At 37.4% G+C, this 25296-nt stretch overlaps 1 protein-coding gene and 1 non-coding gene across 2 annotated transcripts in view; one reads left to right on the top strand and one right to left on the bottom strand.

Moving 5' to 3' along the window:
• ADAMTS19 (ADAM metallopeptidase with thrombospondin type 1 motif 19) overlaps nucleotides 1-14725 on the top strand; it is a 276785-nt gene extending 262060 nt beyond the window's left edge. The window contains exons 22-23 of the mRNA XM_052643941.1: nucleotides 12064-12241; nucleotides 14574-14725. Of these exons, the coding sequence (XP_052499901.1) occupies nucleotides 12064-12241; nucleotides 14574-14725 (330 nt within the window). The remainder of the gene's footprint in view (nucleotides 1-12063; nucleotides 12242-14573) is intronic.
• Nucleotides 11180-11251, bottom strand: TRNAQ-UUG (transfer RNA glutamine (anticodon UUG)). The gene has a single exon. It is a non-coding gene; the product is annotated as a tRNA-Gln (tRNA).
• Nucleotides 14726-25296: the final 10571 nt, after the last annotated feature.

Below are 25296 nucleotides of genomic sequence, written 5' to 3'. Positions count from 1 at the left end.
AGGGATGGCTTCACCACTCTAACCAACGGTTCAAACAGTTTCAGAGAATTGGCATTGGCTTTACCGTCAACTAAAGGACTTTACTGTCAACTAAGACTTCCCTGGTGCCTCAGACGGTAAAGCATCTGCCTACAATGTGGGAGACCTAGGTTTGATCCCTGGGTCGGGAAGACCCTCTGGAGAAGGAAATGGCAATCCACTCCAGTACTGTTGGCTGGAAAATCCCGTGGACGGAGGAGCCTGGTAGGCTACTGTCCATGAGGTCACAAAGAGTCGGACACAACTGAGCAACTAAAACTTTCACTTTCGTGTACTCACTCTGATGTTCAACGCTTTCTATATGCTGATCTTAACCTACCTATTGAGAATCATCTCTTTGTTCTCATTAATTCAGTATCTCCAGTAAGCTCAGACCTGAGAAGTTTGTACTTTTACAATCTCCACGTCTTTGTATATACACTTTATCACTAAAATGTATTTTTTTTTCCAACCATCCAAGTCCTTTAAGGACTATCTCAAGTACCTCATTTCCCCAATAAATAACAAAATGTGTTTTGCACTTATCGACTAGATTAATTTTTCTCAATTATTTACTGCCTTACATTGTTGCTGTCTTAACCCTTTAAGCCCTTTCACATATTTCTCTGATTGAACATAGCATAGCATGACAAGCAGTGATTTTTATTGAATAAATGACTGCTTAAACTTTTTCATGCAGTAAGCAAAAAGTGTATGATACATCTAAGCATTGTATTTCTTTTCTTCTGATCTGTTTTTCTGACTATAGTTCTATTACAATTACAATGTTTCATATATTTTATTCGGAAAAATTAGTAACTAGCTTATCTTTCTCTGGGAATCTTAAGGTAATCAATATAATTTTATGTAAACATGCAACTCCCTTGACCTTTTTCTGTATGGTATATGAAACTACTTAAAACTGTGATTTTTTTAATAGAAAAAGTAAATCCAGCCATATTTGAGTAACATGCTATTTAAACCTGAGGGATGCTGCAGGTTGAGCTTCAAGGAAGCTGGCAGACCTGTTTTGCATTGTCTGGAATTCATGTGTCAATACCTGATGAAAGGTTGGAGAGCAGTGATCTAACCTAGAAGGAAGGCAGCAGATAGAAACAAAGCACAGTTAAGAATTTTCTCTGTGAACTGGGAAATATTTGGTATATTTCAGGTTGGAATAAGTTAAAGGTTGCTATATAATGTACTCTGTACTACTTTAAATCAAGATTTTATTTACTGAAAACAAAATAAAAAACACACACTTACTCTAACATGGCCACAGAAGATCTGATCCATTTTTGACATAGGGTTGTTATACTAGACCTGGAAAGTATTTAATTGGAAAAGGAAATTCAATCACTGTCTTTCCAAACAACTGTCTCTGGTGGGAAGATGTTTCCCTGGGATGATAGTGATAAAATAGAAATGTACTGCTGGTCTTTTTTCACCTCTGCAACATCCTGTGATTCATAAGCTTAGCACTGACAGAACTGCAAATATGCCCAAGACTTTGTATGTATTAATTGCTTCTTAATGTAAAACATCTTGTTTTAATTCCATCATTGTGGTGATCAGTGTATATACTTTGATATAAAAAATGATTGGGGTGATTATTATGACCTTTCATAACACATTCAGTTCTCTGCTAATCGTTCATAAGCAATCTGCTTGATTTTTGCCACACGCATTTCCTTGATTTGCAGTAACTCTATGCAAACATTTTCATGAAAGAGACAAAGATAGTTGAACTGTAGAACCAAGCAATGAATTAATTAAACACATATGCAAAAAAATCCTCAATGTCTGACCTCTAGGAATAGATTCAATCCCAAATATCCATGTGTTAAATAAAGCAGATGAACTATGTTTAAAGATGTTGCAACACTTACCAAAATAAATTGCAAACCTTAAAAAACAAAGCTAACTTTTGTTCCTTAGTATGCTTGTTTCACACTCACTTTATTAAAAAGTTTAAAGATGGAACTGCCAAACATATACATAAATGAATAGGAATGCTGTGCTAATAATTTCCAGTAGAAGTCATCATTTAGTTTCCTTACGAGGTCCACACTCCACTGTGAATGCTACTTCACTCTCGTTAAACTACTTTGGAATAATCCATTTATTCCCAAAGACAAATTATCCAAGTCAATGCTGTTAACCTTGTTAGAGATTGGCACTTATCATTATAAATTATATCAGGTTCTATAAGATTGTCTATTATATTGGTTAAAAAAAGTTCTGTCTGCCAGTGACAATTTTCTCTTAATTTAGGAATTCCTGTTTCTTACAGAGGCCAGCTGGAAATGAGTAAAGCATTACAGAGCCTTCCTTAGCTGTTGGCCTGGAGAATACACATTCTCTCCAGAATATATATCTTTGGCACAGTCTAGAAGGAAGGAATCTCGGGTAATCTCTGTGCTGGCCAAGTGTGAGAATTATTATTTTTAACCCCTAAATATCCTGAAATTGGGGGATTTTTTTCAAGGAATTTAAAAGTAGACTAGTTATATTTGTTATCCAATAAAACTCCAAATAAATACAGTAGTATTTTTATTTCTGGGTTCCTGCCTCTTTGGTATAATGTTTAAAAGAATATTTTATGGGACTCAGCAGGTTGAAGAGTTTTACACTAACTTTAGAGTTTAACATGCACAGATTAACAGGCAAACAAGTTGATTATTTAACCTAAGTATACAAATTTACTTACAGCACAGTGTTCCGATTGGTTCCCAAGCGTAGGTTATCTAAATATTCAGAGTAACAACTAGCACTGAGCATTGCCTGTGTGCCTGTTCTGAAGTCCTGAAAGGAAAGGTGGAAACTAATATTTAACCAGTAACTTTAACGTTTGGCATTTTACCATAGGATCCCAATACTGAAGACTAGATAGGGAAATCTTTTGTAGCTGAAAGTTGCATATGCAGAATATATCTACTTGATCCTAGAACCCATGGAGCCCAGAAGCAGTGCAAAAATCAGAAATCAATGGAAACAATGAGTGTCTCTTCTCTATATAGAAGAGTAATTAAGAGATACTTATAGATATCCCATTCATAAAGGGTTTTTAAGTGAAATTAAGTTGTTCAGAAGCACGTAGGTTACTCCTTAGACAAAAGGACACTGTCCTTTGGTGAATTTGGCAGAGACATATCAGATAGATTATATCATGAGCCCTTATGGATATTCCTACATGATTCATGAACTTTCAGTGACAAATAATTTTGCACTTTACAAAAGTGGGTTCAAGTGGTACTATGGATGAGCTTTGAGAACCTCCTAAAATCATGTTCACTGTCTTTGTCCCTCATTTTGACACTTTATAAACTTGTAGATAACCTATTTATTAGTGCCTGTGCAGTCATGTTTCACTCATGTCAGTGTATTACAGAGCATGTTTGCTTTTATTCACTAGTAGTTAGTGGATTTATGCCTCTAAGCATTGTGGTATTCATAGAAATTTGGGGGAACAATATATGTAGATTATTTTAAAAGATACGTATTCTTGATAAGCATACTCAAAGCCATCATGAAATGAATATTTCTATATAATATAATAAAAATTTAGTAACAGAGTATACTCATTCCTTATATGTTTATTTGATCCACCAAAATGTATTTATACCAATATGCTATATAAGAGTTATTTATCCTCAGTGCATCAGATGAGGCTTGAAGAAAAATTTCATCAGGCCAAGTAATTTTATAGCACACACAGCATAGTGAAATTATAACATCAATAAAATGTCTCAGGATAAATGGCCTTTCCCTAAACACCTAGTATAAGGTGTTTACATATTTTTCCAAGTATTAAACCAAGTTCTTAGCAGCACTATTAATGCTATAAATAATACTGTTGGGATGAAATGTCCATGGTCCACTCTTACTAAAATTTGAGCTTACTACAATCTTTGAGCTGTGGTGGAAGCTCATCCATCTTTGTGGTGGGAGAAAGAATTCCACACCATGGCTGGTCCATGAGATGGACTTCCTGGCTATTCAGACTTCATTTCAATCCTTTGTTTTTAGGACAATGCCTCAGTTGAGAATTTGTTAAGAATTTTTTGAGTTTGTTTTGTTTCCTACTTTTTTTTCTATGTCCCTCATTTATTTACATTTATTCACAGACCACAAATTTTTCAGATCATGCTGGCATCTTAACCTGCTTTTATTGGCAAACCCTGCCCACTCAGGGCTAGCATCTAACTTAGCAAATATAACTTTCCAAGAGTTTACATCTCGATCACCAGACCCTTGTTGGCCATTGTTGGAATATGATAAACATGTGAGTTAGGTAAGTGTCCGCTGTATTCTTCCATCAGCTTGGATATTGCTTATTCATCCCCAAATATTTCCTTTTCAATTAGTTTATTCAGATGAAATTTTCTTAGGTAAAATAAAGTTCAGTTCACTTCAGTCGCTCAGTCGAGACCGACTCTTTGCGACCCCATGAATCACAGAATGCCAGGCCTCCCTGTTTATCACCATCTCCCAGAGTTCACCCAGACTCACGGCCATCAAGTCAGTGATGCCATCCAGCCATCTCATCCTCTGTCGTCCCCTTCTCCTCCTGCCCCCAATCCCTCCCAGCATCAGTGAGCTCTTATTGTGTGGTGTAACAATGACAAAAAGAAAGTTTTAAATAATGGAAATAGTTTTAAGGGTCTATAATACATGATGTGAAAATGTTAGTCACTCAGTAATGTCCGACTCTTGGCAACCCCTGAGACTGTAGGCCTCCCAGCCTCCACTGTGCATCAAATTTTCAGGGCAATAATACTGGAGTGAGAATGGTTCCAATAGGGAAAGGAGTATGTCAAGGCTGTATTTTGTCACCCTGCTTATTTAACTTCTATGCAGAGTACATCATGAGAAACTCTAGACTGGATAAAGCACAGGCTGGAATCAAGATTGCAGGGAGAAATATCAATAACCTCAGATATGCAGATAACACCACCCTTATGGCAGAACCTGAAGAAGAACTAAAGAGCCTCTTGATGAAAGTGAAGGAGGAGAGTGAAAAAGTTGTTTTAAAATTCAGCATTCAGAAAACTAAGATCATGGCATCTGGTCCCACCACTTCATGGCAAATAGTTGGGTAAACAGTGGAGAAAGTGACAGACTTTATATTTTTGGGCTCCAAAATCACTGCAGATGGTGACTGCAGCCATGGAATTAAAAGACGCTTACTCCTTGGAAGGAAAGTTATGACCAACATAGATAGCATATTGAAAAGCAGAGGCATTACTTTGCCAAAAAAGGTCCGTCTAGTCAAGGCTATGGTTTTTCCAGTAGTCATGTATGGATGTGAGAGTTGGTCTATAAAGAAAAGTGAACGCCGAATAATTGATGCTTTTGAACTGTGGTGTTGAAGTAGACTCTTGAGAGTCCCTTGGACAGCAAGGAGATCCAACCAGTCCATCCTAAAGGAAATCAGTTCTGAGTGTTCATTGGAAGGACTGATGTTGAAGCTGAACCTCCAATACTTTGGCCACCAGATGTGAAGAGCTGACTCATTTGAAAAGACCTTGATGCTGGGAAAGATTGAAGGTAGGAGGAGAAGGGGATGACAGAGGATGAGATGGCTGGATGGCATCACTGACTCAATGGACATGAGTTTGTGTAAACTCCGGGAGCTGGCGATGGACAGGGAGGCCTGGCGTGCTGCAGTCTATGGGGTCGCAGAATCTGACACGATTGAGTGACTGAACTGAACTGCATAGCCATTCCCTTCTCCAGAAATCTCATTTTAAGAGAGAATATAGTCTTCTTGCTAATTTGCTACCATTTGTATTCATTGTGCTCATTCAGTAAACTATTTCTCTAATTTTAATAGTTCAGACTTTAAATTATTGAGGAAGTTTCCTTTGTCATATTTAGTGTTTGACATGAAAACTAATATAGACATAATTTAATACAATCTTAGAAATTGTCACTAAATATCCTGGGTCAAGAAAGAGTTTATTCCATTATCAGAGAAATCTATAATGATCTTATCTAAAGATAATGCTCAAGTGCAGGGAATGTCATCATTTTCTCAGGTAGATTGAAGTGATCAATACATTACGTCAAAACAAATTCTGTTTGCAGATACTTTAGGTGGAAAAGGGCAATTACTAGCATCATTTTTTTTCTTGTGCCTTGCTATTGAAGTTTGTTCTAAAGATTACTGTTTCCCTTTTTTACTATAGTAAACCTAGTACATCAAGATTGTGTTTCCTGTTTAGAATTAAAGACTTCTAATTCATGGAATTGATTCATGAGGCGCTTAGTTTCAAAGGTCCTTCAGGGCAATATTAAAACTGTTTGGGGAACAGACTATTTGTCAGACAGTACAAGTCTCTCTTTTTAAATAACTTTAGTCAGGAAACATTCCTTGTAAAAGAAAGATCAATGGCAGCTTATCTGGTACACTCTGTGTTGTTCTTTTTCTTTTTTTTAACCAGTTGCTGGCAAATTGATTTTGACACTTTAGCATTCTGGTATTCAGTGGACGTCTAGAGTGCTGCCTTGTCACTAATATATTTTAACCTAGTACATATGTGAAGAAGTTTAAAATGTATTAGGAAAAAGATTGAAGGGAGGGAGGGAGGGAGAGAGCAAGGAAAGAAGGAAGGAAGGAAGAGAAATGGAAAGAGAAATTCATTGAAATTGATCCAAGATCTGTAAAAACACAATGGAAGGAACATTGTATTTGGAAACAGAAGATTGCATTTGAGGTTTGTTTCTCCTTCACAAGGAATATGTCTTTATCACTTTCTCCATGAGTCCTTCCCTGATCATCCCATTTGAATTGCTAAACCCCATAGCCCAAATTTTCCCAGTCTTCCTTCCCAGCTTTAGTTTCTCTATAGCACTTGTCAATATCTGATATACAATGTATTTAAATTCTTGACCTTTTTCGCTTCCCACTATTAGAGTGTAAACTGATTGAAGGCACAGATTTTTGTCTGTTTCATTTACTGTTATTTTCTGGTATCCAAAAGAGTATTTGACACATCAGAGAGTTTCACTAAAATCTGTTGATTGAGTGGATGAAAATGGGCTTCCCCATTGGCTCAGCAGCAAAAGAATCCTCCTGCAGTGCAGGAGCCACAGGAGACCAGGTTCTGTTCCAGGGTCAGGAGATGCCCTGGAGGAGGGCGTGCAACCTTGCCTGGAGAATCCCATGAACAGGGGAGCCTGGCGGGCTACAATCTGTGGGGTTGCAAAGAGTCGGATATTAGGTTTATGAGCAAGATTAACCAAGATATTATGTATAAAAGCATATTAGATAATGACTGGTTTATAATAGGTATTTCATGTGTCCATTTACCATCTAATACATAGATCTGTCAGTAAATCATCTACAGATAGTGTGACAGTGTATCCCAGATTACCCAGGACCATCCCGTTTTATGCCCATAGTCCACGAATAGTTATCAGAACTTCTTTCACAAGTGCTCTGATTTGGATGTTAAATTCTATGATCACTCTGTCTAAAGAGAAAGCATGCTACTTAATTGTCATTACGGCAAAAGAGTTTATCTCATACCACATAGCCTGTGTTATAGTAACACAACTCAAAAAAAAAAAAAAAAAGCCTTCTAATTAGGATAAGAGATTATTCCGCAGGATAGAGGAAAAAGAAATATTTCTGTTAACATAAAGAGAAATATTGGCAATCTTCTAGTATCAAGTAGTACTACATGTCCCATCTTTGATTTTAGTACATATTAGTTCAAACTCCAGTACCGTGTCATTAGCTGTGACACTGAGTGTACTTTGTTTCACTTATTTGCGCCTCTCTTTTCTCCTGTGTGTAAAAGGAGTAATAATAGTGCTCATGGGCTTCAAATGAGATATTAAAATAAATGTAACCTGTATCTGGCAATAGGTTATGACATATAATAGAGTTATATGCCAGTATCTGGCATATAATAGATCCTAAATAAACACCAGCTTCATAATATTAATCATTTCTGCTGTTTTTAGCTTCTGCACAGAACCCTGAACATGGTGGGTAATCAGTAAATATTTGAAAAGCCAATAAACAATTGAATATTCTGAAAAATTCAAGCAAAATATAATTTTGAGACATTATTAGACTGCTATCATACCAATGTTGGATAGTACAGTGAATAATTAGATAATGAATTTGCAGTCTTTACTGTTATACAGTGTCACTGCTTAAAAATTGCCTGACTGCAGTAACTTTTAATAATAAATTATTTGGAGTGTTTCCTTTCATAGTAATTTAGACCTGAAAGTGTAGCTATGATCTACCACAGTGCCTTACTTAACGAAAAGGAAAACTAAGTCCCAGGCACATTAAATTCTAGAGACCGTGTTAGAGCCCTGGTCTCCTCATTTCAAGCCAAAATTATAGTGACTTTTCCTTTTAATATTTGTCTGTCTTTAATCATAGTGATGTGATTTGAGAAGATATCCAATTATTCAGTAGTACCTTCTATAATAAAGTAGAAATAGTTTAGAAGATACTTTGGCATTTCAAATATGTCTGTTTATTTTTCATACATTTGAAATAAATTTTTACCACATATATTTTATAAAGAAAATGATTACTAGTAAAATCTTGATGTTTTTATTATTGAAGTATTCTAATAAAAATTCTAAAGCTGTTAGGCTAATTTCATAATAAAGCTTATTCCATTAGTTTCAAAGGCAGAAATGATGCCATTTCAATTAAATGAACTTTCTTCTCTTTAATTTTCGAAAAAATAATTTATGGAAGCACTCTTCAATCATTATCTACTAAAACTGTGTATTCTGAGTTATCATGTATATATAGGTACTTTGTGATCCTGAAAAAAATGACATTACTTTGGTTTACACATGTCCTTTGGAGTTAATATAAGATTAGTTGAAAGGGTTGGTAATAGTCTATGATTGATTACTAGAGTTCTTTGACATGTGATTGAGAACCTTTTCTATTACTTCAAAAGGAGTTCATCTGTTATAAAATTTCTGTTCTTTTCATGTCTCCAATATTGTGATTACTTTCAAGATCTACAAAAATTTTAGAAGCAGATACTAGAATGATACATTTCCACATAAACTTAACCACTTAAAGTTTTTAGTTTAATTATTTGAGTTTTCCTGAAAATATTACTAAGAAGCATGTTGTCTGTATGCATATATCTATTAATAATATTAAGAATCTTCCAAAGGACAAAGACCATGTAAACAGTGACTCCTCTTATAATAGCTTTTAAATTATAATAAAGCTTAAACTAATAGAAGCATTTAGGTCCTGTAGAAGTTAATGAGAAAAAAAATCAGATTTAAAAGGGTGTAATATCCAAGTTGTTCTTGTCAGATGCAAAGAAGGTTTTATGTAGAAGTATTTATAGAATTTAGAAACATCAGTTATCTGTGAAGTAGATGCATAAATGGCATGCACATACAATTGTTATTGTGTTATTCTTAGCTATTTTTGTACATGATATATAAGTTTTATTATTGAAAGTGATATGACAATGAGCCTAATTTCAAGAATTTACCTAGAGACATACTAGATGCCTGGAATTTACCAAGAGACACACTAGATGCATGAAAAGATATTTATCAGAGATAAGAAGTAATACAAACTGGGCTACATCAAATGTAGGACATATACTATTGACCAGTGTTTCCCATACTCAGGCTGTGCAGCAAAATGACCTAGGTACTTTTTTTTTTTTTTTAATGTATATTCCCAGATTCCATCTGTTTCCTGCCTTAGGAATTTTGGGCTTTAAAATATATAATTAAAAAGTTTTTTTCCCAAGTGATTCTAAGGGATAGCCTCAGATAGATAGGAATATGGTTTTAAACCATAAATGTTGCATAAATATGCATGAGTTGCTGGGATAATTGTGGAACACTTCGTGAAGGTAGTGGATTTGAGATTGTGATTTGACAAGAGGCCAGGCATCTGGAAAGGAATCCTTCTATGAGCACGGTTCTAGTTGTAGGAGTAGAAAGTACATGGACATGATTAGTGCTTTATAGAGCAAATGATTCCTAAAGCAGAGAGGTAGAAAATTAAATTTGAGGAGGTAAATGCCAGCCTGGACATTCAAGGATATTGGGGCTTTATCTCGTAGGCAATGGGCAACTGAATAATTGAAGTTTCTCGAAGGAGATTATGTATATAAAGCAATTTTAAAGGAATACATATTCTCTGTTAATATTTGTAATTGACTAGAAGGCTGGAGGCTAAAGACAAAGTGAGCAGTAGCAGACAGACTTGAGGTGATAAGGGTTTATGTAGAATGCTTCTGCTGATGAAAATAAAAAGAGTTGGAACCCAAGATGATAGTGGAGAAAGAATTGAAAATTCTTGAGAAGAAAATGCAATCCTAATAATGACTTGGTAAAATATTAAGGGAAACAGTTATAAAATTGTGCCTGCATATCTAAAAGATGACAATCAGAAAGTATTGACCAGTTTTCAAGTAGAAGATGCTGAGATCATGTTTTTAAATAGATCTAAGTTTTAAGAACTATTTGGACAAATATGACTGAATCTTTATTGTAAAGAAAATATAACTAGTAAATAAATATTTTCAAAACACAAGCATATTCCCTCTGTCACGTGTAATTTTTATATTTTCTCATTCAGCTAGACCTCAGCTTATCTGTGTAACAAATTAAATCCAGTGATATACATGGACCCAAGAGACTTCTTTAATAAACAGACATTGTACATTAAATATGTTCTCTGAAATAACTTACAAATAAACTATATTTATCTGAGATACAGGTACATTACATTATGTCATTACAGGAGATACATTAAAAGGCTGTCTTACTAGAAAAATACAAGATTTTCAAATATTTGCACAATTTTAGATATGATATTATCTGCCAAGATGGACTTCTTAGGTGGCTCAGTGGTAAGGAATCCGCCTGCCAACGCAGGAGATGTGAGTTTGATCCCTGAGTTGGGAAGATTGCCTGGAGAAGGCAATGGCAATCCACTCTGATATTCTTGCTGGGAAATCCCATGGACAGAGAAGTCTGGAGTGCTACAGTCCAAGGGTCCCAAAAGAGTCAGACACAGTGACTAAACAACAACAACAATCTTCTAAGACATAGCAATGATTTCATTAACAAATCAGATTGATACACCATTTGGTGTTTTTTTTTTTTTTTGACAAGGCTTGCAAGATCTTAGTTCCCTGACCAGGGATTGAACCTGGGTCCCAATAGTCAAAGCATGGAGTCCTAACCACTGGACCACCAGGGAATTCTGCCATGTTGATGTTATTAATAAACATTTTAAGGCCAGAGTGGATGAGTACATTGAAAAATTATAATGAGGATCCAGCTCTCAGTTCAGTTCAGTTCAGTTGCTCAGTCGTGTCTGACTCTTTACGACCCCATGGACTGCAGCACACCAGGACTCCCTGTCCATCACCAGCTCCCACAGGTGGTGTATAATCTACACAGCTCCACAGTTGGACATATCCAACTGTCAAGCATCAGTGACTAAATTAAAGAACAGCAAGTCATTTGTTGCAAACTAGATATTAAAACTTTAAAAACTGTCGGTCCAAGTGTGTTACTGGTATCGCCCACTATCTTCCCCAAGTCATACTCTCAAACTTTTTTTCATTTTTATGTTACTGAAGTTTAGTTGATTTATACTATTGTATTAGTTTCTGCTGTACAGTAAAGTGATTCCATTATACATATGGATGCATTCCTTTTCATATTCTTTTCCATTATGATTTATCACAGGATACTGGATCTAGTTCCCCATGCTCTACAGTATGACCGTGTTATTTATTCATTCTACATACAATAGTTTGCATAACTCCATCTTCTCTTTAATTGCCTGTGTCCTTCATCACTCAAAGCTCTGCCTTAGGTCAGCTAGGTGTTCTAAACTGCGTTGTGTCCAATTTATGAGCAGCAGTGTTTCTGACCCTTGTTTTACATCAACCCTGGATGTTGTGGCTCATGTCAGTTTTAACAAATATAAGGAAAAGGTGACTCACAGCCCGGAAAAAGGAAACAGCAAAAAGAACAGTTGACAAAACCTTGTATCTCTCCTAGTGCTCAATTACCTGTGGCAAAGGAATGCAGTCCCGTGTTATTCAGTGCATGCATAAGATCACAGGAAGACATGGAAATGAATGTTTTTCTTCAGAAAAACCTGCAGCGTACAGACCATGCCACCTTCAGCCTTGCAATGAGAAGATTAATGTAAATACTATAACATCACCCAGGCTGGGTAAGCAGATCAAAAAAAGGGAGTGATTTTGACAGACATAGAAATGAGCATGGCTTCTTCTGTTTTATGTATCACTTTAAAGCTTAGTTATCAATCTGTACTAATTAGTTTGCTTCTGACTAAATTGGATCTATTCAGCTAGATAGTCCAAATGACCATGTAGTCTAAATGAAAACTATTTTCATTCCTGAGCTGTCCCTTCAGAGTCAGGCTGTGGAAATGCAAATGCCATATCACTCAAGATCAGCCTAAAAAGGGTTGGAGGATGTAACCATATTTTTTATTCTGACCAGTCCCATGGCAGAACCCTCAGTTAAGGTAATGTCGGTAGAAAGGTGAAGCTGCAGTGTATATCTTGGATCTCTTCATTGTGATCCTGGGTACAGATTATCCTTTGGAGAGATAAAGAGTAAAAAACTCACTTTCAAGGAGAGCAGGTACATGGATCTACACTGCTAAACGAAAGGTACTGATTTTTTCACATTTAAGGACATAATATTAAATATAAATAAATAGTAGTAGCATTGATTTACATAGTTTTATGTTATAAAATGCTTTCACATATATTCTGTTACTGTCAGTCAGTCTAATACAACATCAAGAAGTAGAGTATGTATTTTAAGTAATATATCCTATATTTGCATAAAAGTATTCATGAATGCATTGGCCTTTATTTTTGTGGCAGTTAGCAGTTTTTAATAGCACTGCTGCCTGGATGTCACTGGGTTCATTTGTTTAACATTATGTGTTGTTTTTTTTTAATGAATTTTTATAGTAGTATGGTTGATTTCCAATGTTACGTTAGTTTCTGTAGTACAGCAGAGTGAATCAGTTATACATATACATATATCCAGTCTTTTATATTCTTTTCCCATATGGGCCATTACAGAGTATTCACTAGAGCTCCCTAGGCTCTACAGTAGGCCCTTATTAGTTATCTATTTTATATATTGTAATCTCCCAATGTATCCTACCCCCTCCCCTTTCCCCCTTGGCATACTGAGTGAAATAAGTCAGACAAAGAAAAACAAATATCATATAATATCACTTATATGTGGAATTTCAAAAAGTGATGCAAATTAACTTATTTACAAACATAAATAGAGTTACAGCTGTAGAAAACAAGCATATGGTTACCAGGAGGGAACACCTTCAGTTTTAATTTGTATGTATAATCTCCAGAGAATCAGTTTAATCATACAGAATCATACTGCCAAAATTCAAAGAGCTAAATTGTCAAAGATACTTCTCCAAGCATAAGTTTCAATCAAATGGAAAAGTTTGGTTCTTCATGGAAATATAAAAATTCTCTTTTTTAAGCCAAATAATTAACATTTCTAAGAAATAATCAGTTCAAGTAGAATTAAAACTAGTTAAGACAAGAAGTTAAGCAACCCTAGAGCAGATGTGATAAATCCTTGTATTTAAAAGCAACATAATCCCTTTCTCCAACAATTATTTGGAGTCCTTCTTGACATAAAATGTGGCATAAAATAATGAATTAAAAGAAGAATTAAATTAAAACTCCATTTTCTCTGTTTATTTTTTCTTGAAGGACATCCCCAAACATAGAAGCACAGTGGTTGGAAAATCTAAGGTTTTTAAACTGTAAAATAATGAATCATATTAGAATAGTGGCAAAATAAACAGTTGCAGCAGACTGTCTTTTATTACACATGCCAGAACACGCTATTTCTTTGGAAAAACTGGGGCCGAATTTACCTCACTGAATTTTTTATACCAAGAACTCATTTCAAACACTTCATTACTGTAAATTTTAGTCACTTTTGTTAATCAGCTTTGATTTTAGGGATGCGTGAAATTGTGACTCTTAGATATCACAGCTAGACATGTCTGCTGTCTAGGAAACCAGGAATGTGAAGTAAGCGTAAGCAGATTTTTGTTTTGCTGTTTCTTTGCAAGTTCATCCATAATAGCACTTATTAATTTGTATTCTCATAATGGTGAACATATTGAACACATTCATTTTTCTTTTTAATCTTCTCAACTAAAAATCCAAAAGAAGATTAAATAGAAGTCATGAAATGGAAACTTAAAAGCCATTTGCAGTACACTCATTGGCTTTGGGAAATCTATCTTTAATAAGTCTATAAAAGCTCATGAGTAAGACCAGCATTCATCCACTATACTCCTTTATTATAGAGTGTGTGTGTGCGTGTTTGTTTATCTCTGTCTTTTATGTTCTGGAAGGTCATGTATATGAGTCAACATGAGTGTACAAAATCCCCCCACTTAAATGATTGCTGTTTGTTTCTACTCAAGACACCTACTTTCTCTGCATGTATTAAGTTCCCTGTGTTTTGTTTCACAGCTGCTCTGACTTTCAAGTGCCTGGGAGATCAGTGGCCTGTGTACTGCCGGGTGATACGTGAGAAGAACCTCTGTCAGGACATGCGGTGGTATCAGCGCTGCTGTGAGACGTGCAGGGACTTCTATGCCCAAAAGCTGCAGCAGAAGAGTTGACCTCTGGCAGGCTGGCTGGCTAACAGCTCTTTGCAATTACATTATTTATAAACACACACACTAGCATGTTTTTCAGACCAAATATTATCAGATTACATATAATTTAATCAAATTAATTAATTTATTTTTTTTTTTGCCTGCCAAACATCCAATATGGTGTTTGCTTTGGTTCTACAAACATTTTGATTTATACTATATGGCTTCATAAATAATTTTATATACATAAGTTGGATCCAGTTTCCAGAATAAAAATAAAAAGGGAAAAACAAAAACCAATCAAGATCTTTAGACTTTAAAAAAATTTTTTAACAATTTTTTTTTTTAAGTTAGGGCTGTCTCTAAGGTGCTACTCTCTCCCTGACAATACCATTGAGTTATCCAGAATATATACTAATTTAGCCTAATAGTTTAGTTATATATGGAGAGATATCATTTTTTTTTTTCCCTTTGGTATCCTGATGCAGAATTTGCCCATTTTCTGTAATCTGCAGGAGATGTGTAAGCATAACAAACCTCACAGTGTTGAACAGGTTTTTAGAGAATGTATTATGCATTGGGTTCAGATTTAGAGATATCCATAGGAAAAATTCTACTGTAATTATAACCTTATTTTAATAATGGAAAAGAAAAGTCTGAATAGAGACTTTGATCATGTTCATGAACATGTACTTGAACACAAGTATTGTAACAATGAAACACTGTAATGATTTACACTGAATCACCATTGCACTGTTGATATAGTGTAGAGAAACCGTTATAGAAATGGTAACATCCTACAAAAATGTGTATTATTTTAACATGTTGTCATTATATTTTAGCTTTTAAAAATATTTTGAACAAAGAAAGTGTTGATCCACCCATTTCCTTCTATCTTTTTAGCAGATTTATTAGAGTATAGTACTTAGCCTCACAAATCATAATGAGAAGATTTACTGTTTTTCAGCCTTTTCCCTAGGAACAAGGAAAAACAAAAAACTTATAATACTGTGGTAGTTTCATTGTGTTTTTCTTTTTAAAAATTAAAAAGTTTTACAATTCTGTGAAACGTTTAAAAACCAGTTTAAGGTTTTCTTGTGAGAAAATATTGTACATGATTCACATGATTTCTTAGATTTTTCAATAAAATATGTGAAACTTCCTGTTGGGAGGCAGTTCTTCATGAGTCTCTCACATTTCCACATGTCTTGGCACTGTCTGCTTTTGTTCTGGACTATCTTCTAAAGGATGTTTGTGTAATGAACAGCCTTGGAAGGTAAAGATAGTGTCTTTTTTGGAGCAAAGGGCAAACATGCTTATTTCTCATTATGAAAGTTTCAAGTTCCCTAAAATTGGGATCTCTCTCCTGTAACACAGTTCACTGAATGTGCAGGTACTGCCTGGCTCTCTTCATGCCATCCTGTGGGAAGTGGGGTTCAGGGAACTGGTGCAAGAAATGCTGATTCTCTGGCTACTGCTGTTGCTGTAAGTAATAAAGTTCTTTGTCTCTATCCCAGGAGTTTTATGTCTTCTGCAATGGCAACCCACTCCAGTACTCTTGCCTGGAAAATCCTATGGACGGAGGAGCCTGGTGGGCTGCAGTCCATGGGGTCGCTAGGAGTCGGACATGACTGAGTGACTTCCCTTTCACTTTTCACTTTCATGCATTGGAGAAGGCAATGGCAACCCACTCCAGTATTCTTGCCTGGAGAATCCCAGGGACGGGGGAGCCTGGTGGGCTGCCATCTATGGGGTCGCACAGAGTCGGACACGACTGAAGCGACGTAGCAGCAGCAGCATCCCTGAAAGTGTGGCAGGCTAACTTGATAGATTGCAAGCAGAATAAAGCCTCAAAATCCTCATAGTTCTGAAGACTTCCCTTATTAATATTTTCACCTTCATTTTCATATAAGGTACAATTTGTTTCTAGATTGTCCCTTACTATGGGTATCCTTTAGTTTAGTTGCTGAGATATAAAACCAGTCAATTTCAACACATCTTATGGAAGATAGTAGGGGAATGGGAGAGGGAAAACTTACATAGTAAGAGAAAACATTCTTAACCCATCCCTTGATTCCTGAATCCATGAATTGGTGCAGAAATGTCACCATTTACTGATCAATGAATTAGACCTTACACAACATCTTAGAGAACCTCCAAAATGTCTTCACCCAACTGATGCCAGAATTGAATACTTGGGGAAGAAAAGGCATTGTTGCATCATTCTGTCAGGCCATTTGTTCAGGGTGATGGGGGACATGGTAATTAATACTGGAGATTTCAGAAAACGTCAGTCCACTGCCACACTGTTTACTGTAATATGAATTCACTGAAAAGAAACAATATCTCATATGGAACACCCTGATAGTGAATGAGGCTTTTGGTAAGTTCATGGATGGTATTTTGCAGAAGCTTTGCAGGCTGGCAATACACATCCATATTCAGAGTAAGTGGCTATTTCTGTGAAAATAGTCCACTGCCTGTTTTGGTGATTAAAGTGATCTAATGTCATCTTATTGCAATACAGATGTTTTGGAGGACTGACAAGGACTTGGAAGGAGCATGGTTTGAAAACTGGTGATGAAGAAATTTTGAAGAAAAGGTATGTGAATAACTTACATTCCATTTGACTGCTCACCAAAGAGCACTATCAGGAATGGGGGCTTAATCACCAGCTGGACAAGTTGACAAGTTCTGTGTATACTGGCCAGTCTCTTTCATTAGCCACCTTTGTCCTTGCCCATGAGCCCAGGAACAGAGACAGTAGTGGCAGGACTAGAGATTATGCATGGGTTCAGTAACATGACCTTCCGCTCACCAAGACCCCCCTCCAGCTACAGCCATCGCAAGGGCTCAGCCTAACAATAGCAGAGAAAATATTATTCCCCAACATGGCACCATTCTATGGCAGGACTAGCCCACTGCCTTGATTGTAGTAAGATTACATTAGTTCACTTTAATCACCAAACAAGCAGTGATTTGTTCTCACAGAAATAGCCACTTACCCTCAGTATGGATTTGCCTCCCCAGCCTGCAAAGTTTCTGCCAAAACACCATCCATGAACTTATCAAATGCCTTGCTCATGGTTAGGATATTCCATACGGTGTGGTTTCTGTTCAGAGAATTCATATTACAGTAAACACTGTGGCCGTAGATTCATGCCCATGTAACTCTGGTACTGCCATGTTCAGCATCACCTTGAAGCAGATGGCCTAACAGGATGATGCAATGGCCTTCTTTTTTTTTTTTTTTTTAATATTTTGTTCTGGCACCAGCTGAGTGGAAAACATTTTTGGAGGCCTCTGAGATGTTGTATATGGTGTGATTCCTCTGAGTTTTTATGTATGGTCTGATTCATCAACCTATACATGGTGATATTTCTATCTAGATTTATGAATTCAAGAATCAAGGGGTGGAATTGAGAATGTCTGCTCTTCCTGTGTAATTTTTCCCTCGCCCATCTGTTTAAATTTGTGATAATCCAGTGTAATTCTCCAAAATCCATTGATCTTCTGTAAGGACAATAGGCAGAAAGAGTGAAATAATGAATTAATGAATTTATCATGCCTGCATCCTTTGATCTTCTTTGGTAGAAGTGACTCTCATCGCTTCATGAACACCGTATTGATTTTGTTTTTAACTTTGGTATGTAAGGGCCAGTTCTAGGACTGACAGTGCTGTTACTACCGTAAAAGCCCTCATTCTACAGATCATGGAGTTAACCAGTGAAGCAGGAATTCTGCCAGTTTCTGAGTATTTCTCCTCCAAATGTTCCTTTCAGAATTAGGAAAATAACTGTCGGATAGGTTTAGGGACTCTGATTCAGTATGAGACAGATTTAAGCCAAAGCTTAGTTAAAATGCTGGGCTTCCATAGACTCCTGCTCTGACTGTGGGACTTCAGTGGCAGTTCAGGTCACCAGCAATTAGTATCGATTCAGAGTCGCTAATCTACAAGGCATCCAAAAGTCTGATTACTTCCCTCTTTCCAGTACACTCATCCCATCAGGGAAGACTAGAAGTTAGATTTACAGTATGAATTTTGGAGAATTTGCAGCAGAATCCTTCCTCTAAAAGATATAGCCTCCCCTTTATTCAGAAAGTTCTGGGTCTGTGAACCTGCTGTCACATGGAATGGATCAAAGAAAAGGAATTCCCTGGTGTGGTGATTCAAGTCATAGTTATTTTCATCAAGTCTAGAGATTAAATGCCTGGACAAACCAAGTAGGACTTTAGTAGCCTGGTCATCTCTTTCAGTACTCTGGCCTCCGTAATCAATTAACCAATGCCAAAAATCTTTGTAGGTCAAACCTTTACCTTTACCCTTTTGACTCTGCCTGCCCCTTAAACCATACCTATCTGGTCCCTGGAATTTAAATGCCCTTGTAGAATTCCATCATCCTCATTGAATTCAAGAAGCTCTGTTCTGTGGCAGCATTTCCCAATGTTCTTTCTGGTTTACAGAGAACAGCTACTATGAAGTTTTTTAAGGATCCAGTACTACCTTCACCAATGTATTTTTCAAATCCTGGTGAAGGAAATATCCTTTGGACCCTCTTAGGGGACAAATTTAACACAGAGATGAGCACATCTATGTGTGTGTGTGTGTGTGTGTGTGTTTTTAATCTCTCTTCAGTTCAGTTCAGTCGCTCAGTCGAGTCCGACTCTTTGCGACCCCATGAGTCGCAGCACACCAGGCCTCCCTGTCCATCACCATCTCCTGGAGTTCACTCAGACTCATGTCCATCGAGTCAGTGATGCCATCCAGCCATCTCATCCTGGGTCGTCCCCTTCTCCTCCTGCCCCCAATCTCTCTCAGCATCAGTCTTTTTTCGCATGAGGTGTCCAAAGTACTGGAGCTTCAGCTTCAGCATCATTCCTTCCAAAGAAATCCCAGGGTTGATCTCCTTCAGAACGGACTGATTGGACCTCCTTGCAGTCCAAGTGACCCTCAAGAGTCTTCTCCAACACCACAGTTCAAACACATCAATTCTTCAGCACTCAGCCTTCTTCATAGTCCAACTCTCACATCCATACATGACCACAGGAAAAACCATAGCCTTGACTAGATGGACCTTAGTCAGCAAAGTAATGTCTCTGCTTTTGAATATACTACCTAGGTTGGTCATAACTTTTCTTCCAAGAAGTAAGAGTCTTTTAATTTCGTGGCTGCAGTCACCATCTGCAGTGACTTTGGAGCCCAAAAAAATAGTCTGACACTGTTTCCACTGTTTCCCCATCTATTTCCCAGGAAGTGATGGCACCAGATGCCATGATCTTAGTTTTCTGAATGTTGAGCTTTAAGCCAACTTTTTCACTCTCCTCTTTCACTTTCATCAGGAGGCTTTTTAGCTCCTCTTCACTTTCTGCCATAAGGGTGGTGTCATCTGCATATCTGAGGTTAGTGATATTTCTCCTGGCAATCTTGATTTCAGCTTGTGTTTCTTCCAGCCCAGCGTTTCTCATGATGTACTCTGCATAAAAGTTAAATAAGGAGGGTGACAATATACAGCCTTGACGTACTCCTTTTCCTATTTGGAACCAGTCTGTTGTTCCATGTCCAGTTCTAACTGTTGCTTCCTGACCTGCATACAGATTTCTCAAGAGGCAAGTCAGGTGGTCTGGTATTCCCATCTCTTTCAGAATTTTCCACAGTCTGTTGTGATCCACACAGTCAAAGGCTTTGGCATAGTCAATAAAGCAGAAATAGATGTTTTTTAAATTCATGTATACTTTCCTCTTTACTACAAGGAAGCTATAGTATCTCAGTTTCATTCAGTGTAGACTACCATTGGGTCCAGTTTTCAGTCTTATTGTTAGAGTTACTTCAGACTTATGAACTAACAATTTGAATCCAGAATCTCAGCTTAGTGAACCCATATTAAAAGCATCTAATAGAATATTATATTCCTTTTACCCTAATTCATATAATTAAAAACATTCCTATACATATATCTTGGGTTTCAGTTAATGTGAATTGGTGAAATCCTGTAATTCCTTTGACCTGTATGTTAACACCTTACAGTCATACTTTTCATCTGGTTCTGGATCTTCCAGGACTTGAATCTGAATACAGATTTAGAAGATATCACACGTGGTAGACATCAGCAGTATAGTTTAAAAGGTTTTATTTCAAGGCAGTCATAAAACCTTTCTGGTTCCCAACTTAGACCTTGAGCTGTGAATGTAAAACCACAGGCGTATCTCTTTCTCTTATGTTCTCCACCTGAGTTAGAAGCAATGAATCCAACCCCAAAGTCCTTATTCTATTTATTTCTATGAAAAATTTTTATTGCAGCAGGTATTTTGTAACCCAGAACCTTGCTTTCTCTAGGTGCTTCACTCCAGGTAACTATCAGTGAGAGTTTATATAACCATTCTGCCCTGAATGACCAAGGTCCCACTTACTACTTGTCATTAATGCCTTTAAGTCTAGTCATATCAGAGAACTAACTCCAGGATTCAGTTGTAAAATTCTGTTCCTTGGAAGCACTTCTCATACTGGTAGTTGCCAGGGTTCAATCAGCAAACCTGTGTTAGGGGATGACAGATTTGAACTCATACAGCTGCAAGAAGAGCTGGGGAAGTGAAGGTCCATAAGAGGAGCTGAAGGATCAGAGCAGTCACCAACCAGTCTGAGCAGCCAGGCACAAGTAGGTAAGTGTAACTATGAAGGAGTGATTTGTAAAGACATCTATGAGATGCTGTTGCCTCTGTTAGCTTCTTCCTTTGTAGGACCACAGCCAGATATTGGGTAATGGATCTATTTCCTGATGGTCATCAGGGCCTACAGTTAGAAATAAGAAATGGATGTGGAACTCAGGAGAGCAAAGGCAATCTAGAACCTGCCTCTGCCTCTGTCACTGTATCTGATTGCAAAAAGAATTTCAGATGAATGGATGCTGCTTCCATTTTGCCTTCCAAATCTCATGCCAGTTTCTCTTTCAGCTGCTTCTAACCCTGACTCATAGAAAGAAGGGGATTCTGGAAAATGAAGTTGGCCTTTTGAATGATTTTTTAAAAATATTTTTTATAGTAGATCCTTGTTGGTTATCTATTTTAAATATAGTAGTGTGTACATGTCTATCCCAATGAAGTTTGCTTTTTAACTATGGACAATAGAACTTCAGGTCTTCCCAGGTGGAGCTAGCAGTAAAGAACCTACTTGCCAGTGCAAGAGACATAAGAGACACAGGTTTGATCCCTGACTTGGGAAGATCCCCTGGAGGAGGCCATGGGAACCCACTCCAGTACTCTTGCCTGGAAAACCCCATGGACAAAGGAGCCTGGCAGGCTACAATCCAGAGGGTTGCAAAGAGTCAGACGTGACTGAAGTGACTTAGCACACATGCATGATGACTTCAAATTTCTTTTATTTTCCTTTATTTCTTATATTTCTTATTTCTTATATATTTCTTATATTTCCTCTATTTCTTATATTTTGCTTTATATCAGAGATGACTGAAATGAAAATCCATTTCTTATGCTCTCTTAAAATAGCAGAGAGCCTGTTTTAAGCACTTAATATATGCTAAGGGTTCTCTTAACCACTGTACCTATTAAACCTCACAGCAGCCTTGTGCTGCTGCTGCTAAGTCGCTCCAGTCGTGTCCGACTCTGTGTGACCCCATAGATGGCAGCCCACCAGGCTCCCCTGTCCCTGGGATTCTCCAGGCAAGAACACTGGAGTGGGTTGCCATGCACCCTTGTAAGGAACCATTAATACCTTCACATTGTAGCTGAGGAAACTGAGACCCAGAGAGACGCAGCAACTTGCCCAAGAGCACAGGTTAGTTGCAAGTCACAGAAACACTCTGACTTCCGCTTCTGTGCACTCAGGTAACCTGACTGCCTCCCTTATTCATCAGTTTTGAAAATGTTATGTGGTAGATGCAGAAGGATTTATAATCTAATCACAGGCTTTGTTTCTAATCAAAACTATCCAACTAATTTTCAAAGTTAGATAATTTTATGAACCCAACTGTTCATCTGAATATTGTCCAGACTTTTCGAGTGGAAACATTTTCAGGTATTTCAGTTGGTTTGGCATAAGAAAGGAAGGGACTGAGGAAGGATGAGGAGAAGAAAAAAAGAATATGCTTAATTAGTATTTAGATAGTTTGGCCTAGTGAACCACATTTAATTCTATTTTTATCATTCTCATGTTTCAAAAGACTTCTAGGCCCAAATACAAGGAGAAATGATGCTTTTATGAACATTTGTTTTAAAGAAAGAGAAATGATTAGGTGCATGGTAAGAGTCGAGAAGGCCCAGATATCCAGATCTCTATCAGATTATTCCTACAGTATAACTACTTATATTTATTTATACTTTGTTCCTCGAGAATGAAGGTGTTAGTGACAGTGAAGAAATAGAACCCCTAAGACAGTATTTATCCAATCATTCTGAGGTCAGTTTTTTGTAGTGTTGAAAGGCGAACAGTGAAATGGGTGTTATGTGATCAAATAAATTTGGCAAATGCTAGCATTAATGACGGAGAAGGCAATGGCAGCCCACTCCAGTACTCTTGCCTGGAAAATCCCGTGGATTGAGGAGCCTGGTAGGCTGCAGTCCATGGGGTCACTAAGAGTCGGACATGACTGAGTGACTTCACTTTCACTTTTCATTTTCACGCATTGGAGAAGGAAATGGCAACCCACTCCAGTGTTCTTGCCTGGAGAATCCCAGGGATGGGGAGCCTGGTGGGCTGCCATCTATGGGGTCACACAGAGTCGGACACGACTGAAGTGACTTAGCAAGCAAGCATTAATGAAGTGGAAATTCTCAGTCTTCCGTGCGAGTCTGTGCATTATAAACTACCAGAAGAGAATATGGAGTATGTCATAAATATATTGAGCAGTGGGATCCTTTTTTCCACTGGGCATGATTGATTGAAAAGCAGAGCACTAAGCCATTTTTTAATCAAATTTAATTGCATTATCAATTTCCAGTCAGAGGAGAGCCCTTTCTAGGGCTCTGAAAGAGGTAACACCCACCATTATTTATTGAGCAAAGGGCTTTGTGAGGTTCTTCAGACATGACTCATGTGAGGATGGAAGCATCCAATAAGGCTGCTCTTTCATGATGTATCCAGTAAAGTGGCTCATAAACAAAAAGAGAGAAATATATTATCAAACAAAAGATAATAAGAGGATAAACAGATCACTCTGAAATTTCAAAGGAAGAAAAAATCATTTCTCTTACTAGAGAAAATATGTGAAGTTTCTGTGAAAGGCTGGGTGTCAGCCATGGCCCGTGAAGTATGATTAGGAAGTGGTCAACATCCAGGGTTGGGAAGAAATGATTCTAGGCAGGACTGGCCTCAACAGAGGCACGATTTAGGGGTGGAGTGAGAGTGGGGCTTGACCGTAGCAGAAGAGGGAGGAGAAAACGTGATTTTCTGATTGTCAGTCATGTGGGCTACCCATAGGGATAGTAGTGAAAAATAAGAACTGATGGTTTAGGAGTGATGGTAGACAAAGGATGGTGGGAGAAGATGGGCAGTCTGAAACTGGAAAGGAAAGAGATAGTATGAAAGGAAGGAGATAGTATACGAACTTCTGAGCGTCTGGAGCACAGTGGAGGAATCTGAAAGGAAGGGCGCCTAAGGAAAACTGATGGCTCATTTCACCTACCTCATACTTTGGCTAAGGAAAGGATCTAATCAAATATATTTGGATCTGGGTTTTGTGTCTCCACTTGCCAATGTAGAGAGCCAAAGAGAAGTAAGGTTCTTCTTGAAGATGTGTGTTATTCCCCAAAGAATCTTTTAGGAAAAGCAAACAGCCTGAGAAATATTTGTTCGTTAGATGTGTTCTGGCAGCCGCCAGAAAAGTCCAGAGAGTACCAAGGACATGTACATACACATAGCACACTTGATTCTTCAAACATGGATGATTTAATTCTTATTATCAACTGTCATGTGAAGTCCTTCTTACTTTCTCTGGTAAGTGTACTGATTTAAAAAAAAAAAAAAAACGACTCAAATATTTTAAGCATTGTAAGACAGTGATAGAGTTTGGGTCCAAAAATTATTGCAGAAAACACTGGTTGTTTATTCCAGTTTACAGCTATCAGTAGGACACATTATTTTTTTCAATACCCTCATGTTTATTGCCATAAAAAAGGGAAGTACTCTCTAGCGTCTGCTTGATTCAAGAATATCCTGGCTGCTGAGTCTAATAAGCCATAGGGTACTCTTCTGAAATCTGGTGCTGATATATTCCACATGTCACCCCATTAGCTTTGTAAGAAAATCCTTCCTGCTGAATCAGATGGGTTTGCATCTGGGGCACAAAATAACAGGCTATGTCTTTTAAACACTGCTGATGTGTCTATCCTTTGCCTTCTCTTTCTCTAGATGAAAATCCATATTTTCCTGGTGAGAAGTATGGTTTGCCAGAGACAGAGTGGCTTGTAATGAGAGAGCTTATCTACCTTAAAGTCATCATAACTTCCTGGCTTGAGATACTCTCCATAACCTCACTCCCGCCTTGGCTCGTTGAACGGCAGATGGGTTCACTGAGGAATGCACGACATCCAAACCCAGCCGCCATGTTCTCCTCCCTTTCCAAGTCCGCTTTGTGAACAGCTAA

Source organism: Budorcas taxicolor, chromosome 7, assembly GCF_023091745.1.
Source record: "Budorcas taxicolor isolate Tak-1 chromosome 7, Takin1.1, whole genome shotgun sequence".
Taxonomy (NCBI): domain Eukaryota; kingdom Metazoa; phylum Chordata; class Mammalia; order Artiodactyla; family Bovidae; genus Budorcas; species Budorcas taxicolor.
The sequence above is the reverse complement of the archived record's forward strand: the minus strand, read 5'-3'. Positions and strand labels throughout refer to the sequence as shown.